This window comes from Silurus meridionalis, chromosome 3 (assembly GCF_014805685.1).
Source record: "Silurus meridionalis isolate SWU-2019-XX chromosome 3, ASM1480568v1, whole genome shotgun sequence".
Taxonomy (NCBI): domain Eukaryota; kingdom Metazoa; phylum Chordata; class Actinopteri; order Siluriformes; family Siluridae; genus Silurus; species Silurus meridionalis.
Genome location: NC_060886.1, coordinates 31,761,166 through 31,774,341, shown reverse-complemented (window position 1 = coordinate 31,774,341; position 13,176 = coordinate 31,761,166). Strand labels below are relative to the sequence as shown.

The window sequence follows — 13,176 nt, the reverse complement described above, 5'->3', positions numbered from 1 at the left end:
CCGATTATTCCCACTGTGCATCTGTCTCTTCAACACACACACACACACACACACACATGCGCGTGTAGAGCGTGAGTGGACCAGGAGTATGGCTGTAGCTAAAGAAGACATTTATCCTAAAAAGCTTCTGGAGTACATGGAGGGCTTCATGGTGTCGAAGGTAAGATACATTTGTCTTCTCAGATGTTCTGTAAGACACATTCCTCCACATGATGTGTCTGATGGTTGCAGACGTGTGGATGTGTGGTGGACCTGCGCTGATGGACGCAGGATCAGTGTGGTATGGACCTGCACTGTGTTCCTCATGTCTTTATTGGTGGTGTGAGCATCAGGACGTGTTTCTGTTGTTTTGGGTAGACTCTGTTCGTGGCGTGTGAGTTGGGGCTGTTCGATCACCTGCACGCCTCACAGCGCCCCCTAACTGCAGAGGAAGTAGCGCAGGAGCTGGGAATGAGTACAGATGGAACAGAGAGACTTCTATCAGCTTGTGCTGGACTTCAGCTCCTCATCACACATTCTGATGAGAAAGGACAAGGTAGGATCATCTCATGAAGAAAACACTTTTATTCTGAAATGCTGTGAGAAACAATAAAATGTTCGTTTAGATTCAGTGTAAAGTGTAGAGAGCGAGAAACAGCACCGCTGTGGCTGGAGAACTTTACACATGTGAGCCTCTGCACCACGGGCTTTTCCATCTGACCTTCTCAGAAGGTTTGGTGTCTCAGTCTCCTTTGTTATATCTTAGAGGATGGAATAAGGAAGTAGGTGAGTGGGAGAGACTCAGGATCAGCAACTTCCTCTTCACTGAGGTAATCATCTGCAGCTGGAATCCTTCATGAAGCACCTATGGCAACATTGTTGGAGCTCCAGATATATCAGTGATAGAAGGGGTCTGGGGTGTGGTTGCTCCAGCACAGACCCTCAGGGAAGATCTCATAACTGTAACTCACCTCCCATGCCTGGATTGGTGCTCTAGTAGCTTGGTAGAAATGTTCCTCTAGAGTACGGTGAAGAGTTTCTCAGAAGGTTGTGGTGAAACAGAAGACAGTTGATGAGTGTGTGTGTGTGTGTGTGTGTGTGTGTGTGTGTGTCCAAGTTGTCTACAGTAACACAGAAATGTCCACCACGTTTCTGACGAAATCGAGTCCACGGTCTCTTTATCACTCGATTGAGTATAACTCCAACACCATATACCTCTGCTGGTGTTACCTGGCTGATGCAATCAGGTGAGAACTTAATCTTCTCCATGTGCTGGATATAAAGTAGGAGAACATGAGGGACACGAACATGTCCAGAGATACATCATCAGTAATGTTTTTGTCTGTCTTTAGAGAGGGAAGGAATCAGTATGAGAAAGCCTTCGGTATCAGCTCCAAGGACCTGTTCCAAGCTCTTTACAGGTGAGTGTGTGTGTGTGTGTGTGTGTGTGTGTGTGTGTGTTTGTTTACAATTCTGTTCCATGGATTCCAAGGCTCATAATAATGGGCAACAGAGTCTTGGGTTGTGTTGAGGTTGATGAAAGGTCCAGGAGAACATGAGGACTTTAATGTTGTGGAGCTTCACAGCAGCAGCCACAAGAACAGTTTAGATGTTTTGGCATGTTCTACTCTGAAATCAGACCTTCAGTTTGGATCCTGAAGGTCATTCAGACTTGTTTTTTTGGTAGCTGTTTTGTAGTCCACCTTAGAGTTCTTTATTACTGTGTATCTGAACAAGCAGCATGTTTGTATTGAAGGTCTGAGGAGGAATTGGTGAAGTTCATGCAGCTGATGAACTCCATCTGGAACGTCTGTGGCCGAGACGTGATCACTGCCTTCAACCTTTCTGAGTTCAGGAGCATCTGCGATCTTGGAGGTAGACCAGGAAGATGTATAAATAATTAATAAATAAAGAGATGATGGTGTAGATGATGGTGTAGATGATGGTATAGATGAATGATGGTGTAAATGATGGTATGGATGATGGTGTAGATGATGGTGTAGATGATGGTATAGATGAATGATGGTGTAAATGATGGTATGGATGATGGTGTAGATGATGGTGTAGATGATGGTATAGATGAATGATGGTGTAAATGATGGTATGGATGATGGTGTAGATGATGGTGTAGATCAGGGGTGGGCAAACTTTTTGACTCACGGGCCACAATGGGTTCTAAAATTTGACAGAGGGGCCGGGTCATTGATATATATATATATATATAAACACAGATTTGAAAATTCAGTTCCATCAAGTCTCAGAAGATGAACAATTTGTTTGTCTTTTTTTTGCCAGTGCAACAATAAACACAGCAGAGAAACTCAAGTTCAGTTTCAGTAGGAACAGTGTTGTTGAACTCCTTATTTTGCCAGTTCATCAAAGTCTGGAGTAAGTTTTGTTGTGGCAATCAGATCCGAGGTGTTTGTCAGAAACTGTCGCAGTTTTTAAAGAGTATCAGATTAAGCTCTCTTAAGAGAAGAAGAGAGTACTGTACTGCATGTGAACAACGTCAATGTAGCTGAAGTGCGACATCTTTAGGGGAAACGTGGGCATTACAGGTGAAAGGTAAATTGAACACGGTTTACCTGTACCTATTTTTATAGAATTTGGTCACGTTCGGCGGGCCGGATTAATAAACCCAACGGGCCGTAGTTTACCCATGTCTGGTGTAGATGATGGTATGGATGAATGATGGTGTAGATGATGGTGTAGATGTTGGTGTAGATGAATGATGGGGTAGATGATGGTATGGATGAATGATGATGTAGATGATGGTGTAGATGATGGTATGGATGACTTTTATTCGGTTTGTATTTATTCAGTGAAGTATAAATTTCGGCCACTAGGTGGAGCTACCGGACATACCAGAGTGTTTCCTTGTGTATTGTCTTTTGCTGCACATTGAATGATATTTAATGTTATTTATAATAAAATCTGAATAACTGCAGTAAAAGTGTGTTTGCAGGCTGCAGTGGAGCTCTGGCCCAGCAGTGTGTGTCCATTTACCCCACGTGTAAAGTCACTATCTTTGACCTGCCGAGAGTCGTGAGAGTGTGTCGTGATCACTTCCTGCCCGAGGAGAACCAGAGAATATTATTCCATGAAGGTGAAGGATCATTACATATCCAATCATCTTACTTACTACAGAATTGTTCATCACAGATTCCAGACTTTTCACAGGGGTGTGTGTGTGTGTGTGTGTGTGTGTGTGTGTGTGTGTGTGTGTGTGTGTGTGTAGGAGACTTTTTTAAAGATGCACTTCCTGAGGCTGATCTTTACATCCTGGCAAGGATTCTGCATGACTGGACAGATGAGCGATGTCTAGAGCTGCTGAACAAAGTTTACCAAGCCTGCAGGCCTGGTATACACACACACACACACACACACACACACAATACTGCATTTTTCCAGTCTGTGTTGTGTCTTTGCTGTAGACTGTTCTCTGAGGATTACTGCTTTTGTGTGTGTGTGTGTGTGTGTGTGTGTGTGTGTGTGTGTGTGTGTGTGTAGGAGGGGGTGTGTTAGTGATCGAGTCCCTCCTGTATGAAGATAACAGTGGTCCTCTCTCCGCTCAGCTCTACACACTCAACATGTTGGTTCAGACAGAGGGTCGAGAGCGGAAAGTGTCCGAGTACACACACCTGCTGAACACCGCCGGCTTCTGGGACACACACACACAACTGACGGGGACACACTACCACAGCATCCTCGCCCGCAAATAACTACACACACACACACATATACACACACACACACACACAAAACACACACACACACACACACACACACACACACAGTAATACACTAGTTTTAGGCTCATATTCTTTAGTGTTCTTTCTTTCCTTTTTTCATTCTTCTGTCCTGAGTAATTAAACATCATTACTACTGAATGTTGTGTATCTGAACATGTAGCTGAAGAATTTATCAGGTGATTATGACATGGCTACATTTGCGTTTGTGAAATTTGTTGTGTCAGGGTGGACCTCCTGTCAATCATCTCATAGACACGCCCTGTGGGAGGAGTCTAAACCCCAGCAGGGCTTTTCCAGGATGAAGTCATTAATCCCTGGTGAAGTTTATTTACAATAATGCTGTGTGTAAAGTGTGTAAATGGTTTTACATTCAAGTTTCAGTAAATAAATCCTTTATCCTTTACCTTCTTATGGTGTTTAATGAAATAAAGATTTTCCAAAACTAAACAAACACTTTCACAACAAACTAAACAAACATACATCTCACTAATCTCAGGTCTTATCTCTGAGATCCTGTCTCTCAGCTTTTCCCTTTACACACACACACACACACACACACACACACTCACTCTCTCCTCCTCTGTCCTACAGCAGTGTGCAGAACACCTTCATCTCTCTGTTTACTGCACACAGATAATAAAAACAGAATCTGGGTCATGAACAAAGACACGCAAAAGTCCAACATTTCCCTCTAGAATCAAGTGAATAAATGCAAGATCACGTGTAAAGTCCATTCAGGCTTCGACTGGCACAAATAACTGCTGTTTATGTATAAAATAAAATAAAATGAAATAAAACACAGTCACGTGACAGGAAATTTCCCTCTGCTTAAAGTGTATTTATCTTTACATTTCATCCAATTTATTAATATTTATTCAGTGTTCTAATTGTGTTATGTATATAGTCCTGAGAAATGTGTGTGTGTGTGTGTGTGTGTGTGTGTGTGTGTGTGTGTGTGTGTGTGTGTGTTTTATTGTGATTATTCGTGCTGCATTTCTGAGGTTGTAATTTTCATTATTAAACGAGCTGCTCCTTTTTAGTTCTGCAGTTTTCTTTTATTATTATTATTATTATTAAAATTAGGAGAAAAAAAGGAATAAAAGAAAAGAATAATGTGGCATTTTGCTGATCTGAGACACAAAGAAAACAAATACCTAGAGGAGGTTAAAAACCTGGAGAGATGGTGCCAGGAGAACAACCTTCTCCTGAACGTCAGCAAGACTAAGAAGTTGATCGTGGACTTTAGCACGAAGCAGGAGTCGTCATACCAACCGCTAAACATCTGCGGGACCCCAGTGGAGAGAGTGGACAGTTTCCGGTACCTAGGTGTTCACATCACACAGGACCTGTCTTGGTCCTGTCACACTAACACCCTGGTGAAGAAGCCCAGCAGCGTCTGTACCATCTGAGACGCTTAAGGGACTTTAAACTACCCTCTCAGGTGCTAAAGATCTTCTACACCTGCACCATTGAGAGTGTTCTGACGGGTAGCATCACTTCCTGGTTCAGGAGCAGCACCATGCAGGACAGACGAGACCTCCAGAGGGTGGTGAGTTCAGCTGAACTTACCATCCACACCGAACACCCTAACCTGCAGGACATCTACAGCACGCGGTGCAGGACCAGAGCCAGAAAGATTGTGAAGGACCTCAGCCTTCCAATAATGGACTGTTTTCTTTGCTGTGTTTGGGAAACGCTTCCGCTCCCTGAAAGCGACACAGAGAGAATGAGGAGGAGCTTCTTCCTGCAGGCCATTCGGAGTTTAAACCAGGAAACACCCAGGATCTAAAAACTGGTCCACTCTCTCCATCATCAGACCTTTTCCCTGCACATATCTCACTTTTCATGCTACGGCACATTATACACTGGACTCGCACAGCGCAGTGCACTTTACTTTTCATATTTTTATATTCTTATTTTTACACCACACCACTCCGCACACGGACACTTTACACCACACCACTCCGCACACGGACACTTTACACCACACCACTCCGCACACGGACACTTTACACCACACCACTCCGCACACGGACACTTTACAGCACACCACTCCGCACACGGACACTTTACAGCACACCACTCCGCACACGGACACTTTACACCACACCACCGCACACGGACACTTTACACCACACCACTCCGCACACGGACACTTTACACACACCACTCCGCACACGGACACTTTACAGCACACCACTCCGCACACGGACACTTTACACCACACCACTCCGCACACGGACACTTTACACCACACCACTCCGCACACGGACACTTTACACCACACCACTCCGCACACGGACACTTTACACCACACACCACTCCGCACACGGACACTTTACACCACACCACTCCGCACGGACACTTTACACCACACACTCCGCACACGGACACTTTACACCACACACCACTCCGCTTTACGGACACTTTACACACCACTCCGCACGGACACTTTACACCACTCCGCACACGGACACTTTACAGCACACCACTCCGCACACGGACACTTTACACCACACCACTCCGCACGGACACTTTACACCACACCACTCGCACACGGACACTTTACACCACACCACTCCGCACACGGACACTTTACCACACCACTCCGCACGGACACTTTACACACACACCACTCCGCACACGGACACTTTACACCACACCACTCCGCACACGGACACTTTACAGCACACCACTCCGCACACGGACACTTTACACCACACACCACTCCGCACACGGACACTTTACACCACACCACTCCGCACGGACACTTTACACCACACACTCCGCACACGGACACTTTACACCACACACCACTCCGCTTTACGGACACTTTACACACCACTCCGCACGGACACTTTACACCACTCCGCACGGACACTTTACACCACACCACTCGCACACGGACACTTTACACACCACTCCGCACACGGACACTTTACAGCACACCACTCGCACACGGACACTTTACACCACCACTCCGCACACGGACACTTTACACCACACCACTCCGCACACGGACACTTTACACACCACTCCGCACACGGACACTTTACAGCACACCACTCCGCACACGGACACTTTACACCACACCACTCCGCACACGGACACTTTACACCACACCACTCCGCACACGGACACTTTACACCACACCACTCCGCACACGGACACTTTACACCACACCACTCCGCACACGGACACTTTACAGCACACCACTCCACACGGACACTTTACACACACCACTCCGCACACGGACACTTTACACCACACCACTCCGCACACGGACACTTTACACCACACCACTCCGCACACGGACACTTTACAGCACACCACTCCGCACACGGACACTTTACACCACACCACTCCGCACACGGACACTTTACAGCACACCACTCCGCACACGGACACTTTACACACACCACTCCGCACACGGACACTTTACACCACACCACTCCGCACACGGACACTTTACAGCACACCACTCCGCACACGGACACTTTACAGCACACCACTCCGCACACGGACACTTTACACCACACCACTCCGCACACGGACACTTTATGGACAATCAAAAACCATGCTTAACTTGTTTACTGTTGTTTACTTTTTAACTGCACACTGCCATAAGCATTTTTTTTGTGTATATATATATATATATCTTTATATATCTCTATATCCTTATTTATCTGCCTTCTTTTTCTTGTTATTATATTTTTCTTTTTAGATTTTGTTATTATATTTATAATTTTTATTCTCCTTTTCACCCCATTTTATTCCCTCATGCCGGACCGTCGTATAAAGCATTTCACTGCATGTCGTACGCTGCGTGTATGTGTATGTGACAAATAAAATCTGATTTGATTTGATTTGAAATGATCAGAAAAACATGATTAATATACAGGAATAAAGGTTTATCTGATTTTATCCTTCCAGTGTGTTCAGGAGGAATAAATGTATAAATAATAATGTTAATTTCTTAAAAATAGTCAAATATATTTCTAGTAACCAAAACTACAAACATTCATTACATTTAATGAATATAAAATATAATTAATGAGAAATGTTGGTTTGTTTTGAACTGATGCACAAAGAGGCACATAAACATCTGTTTATTTATTTATTTATCTATTTATTTATTGTGCATTTTTTTATTTCTGTGGTTAAATCAGCTGATTATTTCCACCTTCAGATAAAATATAAATATTTGATCCCATAACCGTAATCAGTGTAGAAGTGTAATAATGATAAATAATATGAATACATTAAACATATAATATATTATTATTTATAATTCTTTTTGTGGGAAAAACATTTGTGGTTTAAACTCATGAAGAAAGATTTATTATTTATTATTAGTGGAGGATCAGCAGGAATTTCCTACACTGCTGCTGACAGACACAAAGACGTGTAGCTGAAGAGTGACGTGAGCAGAGACGTGACGTGACGTGAGCAGGTGAGTCAGCTCGGTACGTGCCGCTAGGTAGAGACGCATTCTCCCTCCTTCACCACCATGATATCCTGTTGTTTCTTTCTGTTCAGGAAAAACACACACATGATCTCATGATGTTCTGAGGGAAACTTGGAATTCTGTTAAATCCATAACTGACGTTAAACTGATGGAAGTCCAGACTGTAATCTCTCTGTGGATAAGTTTGTTCTTTGTTAATTCGTGTACGTACCTGATATCTGAACACAGTATGCACTCATTGGAGTGCGTGAGTCCATCACTGCCACACAGAGGCACATATTCACGTGTACACATATCATCAGGGAAGTTCTCACATTTCGCCTGGGGAGAAGAATCAGCACACACACTTTACTATGTGATTCTGTTTATTTATTAGCTTTTATAGAGCAGAGGAACAGTAGTGTGGGGTTACCTTGCGAGGTGTGGTGCTGCTGTCTGCTCCGGTTCCTGCTGCTGTCAGCAAACAAAAGAAGAAAAAGACTCGATCATGTGACCAGCAACAAAAACAGCGCAGGATGAAATGAATGTAGAGAATGAAGATAAACCACAGCTTTAACCACCAACATCACATCTACATGACATCTTCTACAACAGGAGAATCTCCTGACCAACCAGATCCAACAATCTAACAGTACTTTACTCTCTTACACACACACACACACACACACACACACACACACACACTCACACTCACACACACACACACACACTCACACACACACACTCACTCACACACACACACTCACACTCACACACACTCACACACACACACACACACACACTCACACTCACACACACACACACACTCACACTCACACACACACACACACACACACACACACACACTCACACACACACACTCACACACACACACACACACACACACACACACACACTCACACTCACACACACACACACACACACACACACACACACACACACACACACACACACACACACACACACACACACACACACACACTCACACACACACACACTACACACACACACACACACACACACACACACACACACACACTCTGTTACTAGCAGGAAATTTTACAGTCACCACCAACAGAACTTGTTCTACCTGTTCTTCTCTGTCTCGATCACACACAGGTTCTCAGGATCTACACTCTCATGAGAAAGAGCACTTACTACTACCCAAACCCACCATCACCTTCTGGTGCTTTCATTCAGACCTGGACATATTAAATGTGTGGACAGGTAGAGGAGTGGACAGGTAGACGTGTGGAGAGGGAGACGAGTGGACAGGTAGACGAGTGGAGAGGTAGACATGTGGAGAGGGAGACGAGTGGACAGGTAGACGAGTGGAGAGGTAGACATGTGGAGAGGTAGACGAGTGGACAGGTAGGGAGTGGACAGGTGGAGGAGTGAACAGGTAGACGAGTAGACAGGTAGACGAGTGGACAGGTAGACATGTGGACAGGTAGAGGAGTGAACAGGTAGATGAGTGGACAGGTAGACGTGATGACAGGTAGACGTGTGGACAGGTAGACGAGTGGACAGGTAGCGGAGTGGACAGGTAGACGAGTGGACAGGTAGACGAGTGGACAGGTAGACGTGTGGACAGGTAGAGGAGTAAACAGGTAGACGAGTGGACAGGTAGACGTGTGGACAGGTAGAGGAGTGGACAGGTAGACGAGTGGACAGGTAGCGGAGTGGACAGGTAGAGGAGTGAACAGGTAGACGAGTGGACAGGTAGACGTGTGGACAGGTAGACGAGTGGACAGGTAGCGGAGTGGACAGGTAGACAGGACAAGACAAACACACTCACTGATATTATACATTAATATTTCTGTGTAAGTGTCAGTTAGACTCGTACTCACCAGCAAAATAGGCAACAACAATAACGCTGATCAGGAAAACCTGCTTCATAGCCATGGTGTTTGTGTGTGTGAGTGTGTGTGAGTGTGAGTGTGTGTGTGTGTGTGTGAGTGTGTCTGTGTGTGTGTGACGCAGCTGAGTGAAGTGAGGAATGTATTTATGTGTCAGGTCATGAAAACTCCTCCCTCTGTTACCTCATCGCCCTGAAAACAAAACCTGTCTTCTGAAAAGATATTAAAGGAGCCGCAGTAAATACAGACGACAGACAGACGACAGACAGGCGACAGACAGACGTCTATTTACAGTCCTAAACCTGTTTCCTGGAGTTTCCTTCACACTTTCCCCCAGCTCATCATAAACACACCCATTTGTTTTATTTCTGTCTTTTAAAAATGTATGTCTAAAAGCAGCTTCACAGAATCTACAAATTCTACAACAAAATTTATTTATTTATTTACTATTTATTACTTTATGTTGGCGACTGTGGCAAGAAAAATCTCCCCTTGATGACGTTCATAGCAGGTCATGTGACTGTACCCAGAATGATCCAACTTTTAAAACATAATCTGTACCATGAAACAGTGTAAAGTCCATCATCATCATCATCATCATCATCATCATCATCATCATTAATGACAAGAGGAGAGACTTGAGGTCATCCAGAACCGGACATTGCCCCGAAACTGACATAATGACCAAAAGAAAAGATATCAGGGGGATTTCTGAGGAACCTTCAGCAACAATAAAAGACAATAATTAAGTATGTACAGGAACATCTGGAGCAGCTGCTCAGTCCCTGAACATGAACACACTCATGCTCCTCACATGTCTGGACGATGGAAGAGGACGAATAAACTCAAGTCTCTAAACACTGAGGAAGAACCAATTCACCCCAAACCATGTTACTGAATGTGTTGTAATGAGACCAAGTGGTGAGAAATACTAAAAGGGATGTCTGTTACAAAAAGACTTAAAAATTAAGACATTTGAGAAACGACTTGAGAAAAAGTTTTGTAAGGATCCAGGAAGAGTGGAATAACATGCAATAAGTCTGAAGACGTTCAACCCCAAACAACAGAGTGCTGAAGTATAAGAAACAGGGTTTGGGGTGTGTATACTTATGCAACAACATTTTTTGAATTTTTTTCTCTGTAATTTTCCTGCTTGTTCTTCATTTGTTGGTTGAGGGATCACAATGTAGACTATAGAGACGATCACCCCACACCTGCACAGGGCAGAGAGCGGCCTCTCCTGGTGAAGTGCGGTGTTGCAGGTTGTAAATGTAGTGCCATACTGCAGGAATATAAGCACCAAAGGGTTGATTTACATACAGTTTACTAATGAATTATATGTGTGATATTTTCCAAGATCATGTTCACACCTCAGATATGATCTCACACACATACCTGCCATGGTCTGTGACGTGTTCTCCAGAGGACCAATCAGAACACAGATCACATCAACATACTGATTATTTACATACCCACCTTACTTCCCTACTTTTAATAACAAATGAATGTGTGTGTGTGTGTGTGTGTGTGTGTGTGTGTGTGTGTGTGTGACATTACAGGCATCCAGGGGTTCACACACTGATACTGAAATTACATCACAATCAACACAGACGTAAATTTTCAAGCCCAATCCCTAAATCAGTTCTCAATTCTCTCAAATAACATTCGTTGTTCTCAGATCGTTATCGCTAGAAAAAGGTCACACAGGAGCTCTGGGGTTTGGGAGGAACAGTGAAGCCAATAGTAAAGCAAGAGCACACACACACACACACACACACACACACACACATTTTAAAAACGTACCCTTTTTTAAAATAATTATAAGGTCAAAAAAATATAAGGTTAGCTAAACCTTCTCAGCAAACACTACTCTACTGGACTAAACACTCTCAGAAGCACTGACCCACATTTACAACCTAAATTCTAATATTTGTTTCATGAAATTGTATTAATTTATTAATCTTCTCTTCATGTGGTAGTGTTTCTCTCGGCTGCACTGCTTCAGTACGTGGATGTGGATGTAGATTTTTTGTACAATCAGATTTCAGCCTCTATGTGCTGCCATGTGAATCTAATCTGCTCAGAGCCTTCAGAATCAGTACTGCTGGACTTTTACCATTGAGAAGAAACAAGACCCTGCTCTCTAAAACTATAACTTCACTTCTAATTAAACACTTTTCTTTATTTCCCCTGTATTAGCATATTCATATGCATGTGATTGATGTTTGTTTATTCCTCAATAAATCTGAAGCTCTGGACCAAGGAAGCTGTATATGATGCATTAGTAGTATGTAGCTGTAAAAGTGCTTCATCAACACACACACTTTAATTAATAAGGGGAACATTTGAGTTTTCTGTTGATCTTAAATCTTCATTTACAAAAGATCTCAGTCACAATACCGAACACATTTTTCCTGGTGGATATTTTTATATAACACAACTCCTGTTCCAAATAACTGTTCAGAACCTGAGATTCCTTTCATTCACAGTCTGAATCAAACAGTAACTTGTTAAGGGTTTAAAATGTTGGATAACTCCATCCAGAGATACTGAGAATCAGACAGATAAGAGTCGTGTGAGGACCGATCCCTCAACTCCAACATTAAATCTTTAGTCTATTATAGAGAATATTATCAATCAAAACAAAAGAGAAAAAAGTGTTTGCTAAATGACTGCAAATGAATTACAGGATGAAGCATGAGAGCTTCTGGAACATTACATTTTAAACGTATAAGCCATTGCTTTATTAAATATCATGAGATTTACAGTGTGGATTACAGTCTATATGAAAGTTTGTATTAAATCAGGAGTTTATAAGTGTTACACTGATTTATTTACAGTCAGGTATGGACACGTGAGGTTCTCAGACGCTCTTCCTGGTGATCAAAATCAATATAAAAGTCACAAACAATTCATGTTTTGTCTAAAGAAATAATTATGTTTGAAGGAGAGAAATCAGAACAGGGTCCTGGTTAATATTAATGGATTTAACTGACTAAACTTTTTAATAGCTACAAATGATTTTAGTGTAAAGAACTAAATGTTATATTTATATCTAATATTTTGTGCAACACTTAATTATAAAGAACTGCCAATAAGAGCTGATTTATAAACAATA

General features: G+C 43.0%; 2 protein-coding genes across 3 annotated transcripts; one reads left to right on the top strand and one right to left on the bottom strand.

The window, feature by feature from the left end:
- The first annotated feature begins 31 nt into the window (after positions 1-31).
- On the top strand, positions 32-4,134 carry asmt (acetylserotonin O-methyltransferase). Its single transcript, XM_046840406.1, has 8 exons — positions 32-160; positions 358-535; positions 1,097-1,226; positions 1,332-1,400; positions 1,736-1,854; positions 2,945-3,085; positions 3,218-3,340; positions 3,490-4,134. Exons 1-8 carry the CDS (start codon positions 89-91, stop codon positions 3,699-3,701), a joined length of 1,044 nt encoding a protein of 347 aa, XP_046696362.1. The 5' UTR covers positions 32-88; the 3' UTR covers positions 3,702-4,134.
- Positions 4,135-7,835: 3,701 nt separating this feature from the next.
- Positions 7,836-10,203, bottom strand: LOC124379959 (serine protease inhibitor Kazal-type 1-like). 2 transcript variants are annotated; one of them, XM_046840625.1, is made up of 4 exons: positions 10,050-10,203; positions 8,612-8,649; positions 8,411-8,520; positions 7,836-8,262 (listed from the first exon to the last, which is right to left on the bottom strand). In XM_046840625.1, exons 1-4 carry the CDS (start codon positions 10,102-10,104, stop codon positions 8,208-8,210), a joined length of 258 nt encoding a protein of 85 aa, XP_046696581.1. In that variant the 5' UTR covers positions 10,105-10,203; the 3' UTR covers positions 7,836-8,207. The 2 variants fall into 2 exon arrangements, with proteins under 2 accessions (XP_046696581.1, XP_046696572.1); XM_046840616.1 differs by having other exon boundaries at positions 8,612-8,652; positions 10,050-10,201.
- Between the last annotated feature and the right edge of the window lie 2,973 nt (positions 10,204-13,176).

What these genes read in the sequence shown, in the direction of transcription:
- LOC124379959 (XM_046840616.1), bottom strand. Translation starts at nt 10,104, where the DNA reads ATGGCTATGAAGCAGGTTTTCCTGATCAGCGTTATTGTTGTTGCCTAT. An exon ending in GCAGCACCACACCTCGCAAG is followed by an intron (nt 8,521 to 8,611) that starts GTAACCCCACAC and finishes TCTTCTCCCCAG; the next exon opens with GCGAAATGTGAGAACTTCCC. An exon ending in ATACTGTGTTCAGATATCAG is followed by an intron (nt 8,263 to 8,410) that starts GTACGTACACGA and finishes TTTCCTGAACAG; the next exon opens with AAAGAAACAACAGGATATCA.
- asmt (XM_046840406.1), top strand. Translation starts at nt 89, where the DNA reads ATGGCTGTAGCTAAAGAAGACATTTATCCTAAAAAGCTTCTGGAGTAC. An exon ending in TTCTGATGAGAAAGGACAAG is followed by an intron (nt 536 to 1,096) that starts GTAGGATCATCT and finishes TGTGTGTCCAAG; the next exon opens with TTGTCTACAGTAACACAGAA. An exon ending in TTACCAAGCCTGCAGGCCTG is followed by an intron (nt 3,341 to 3,489) that starts GTATACACACAC and finishes GTGTGTGTGTAG; the next exon opens with GAGGGGGTGTGTTAGTGATC.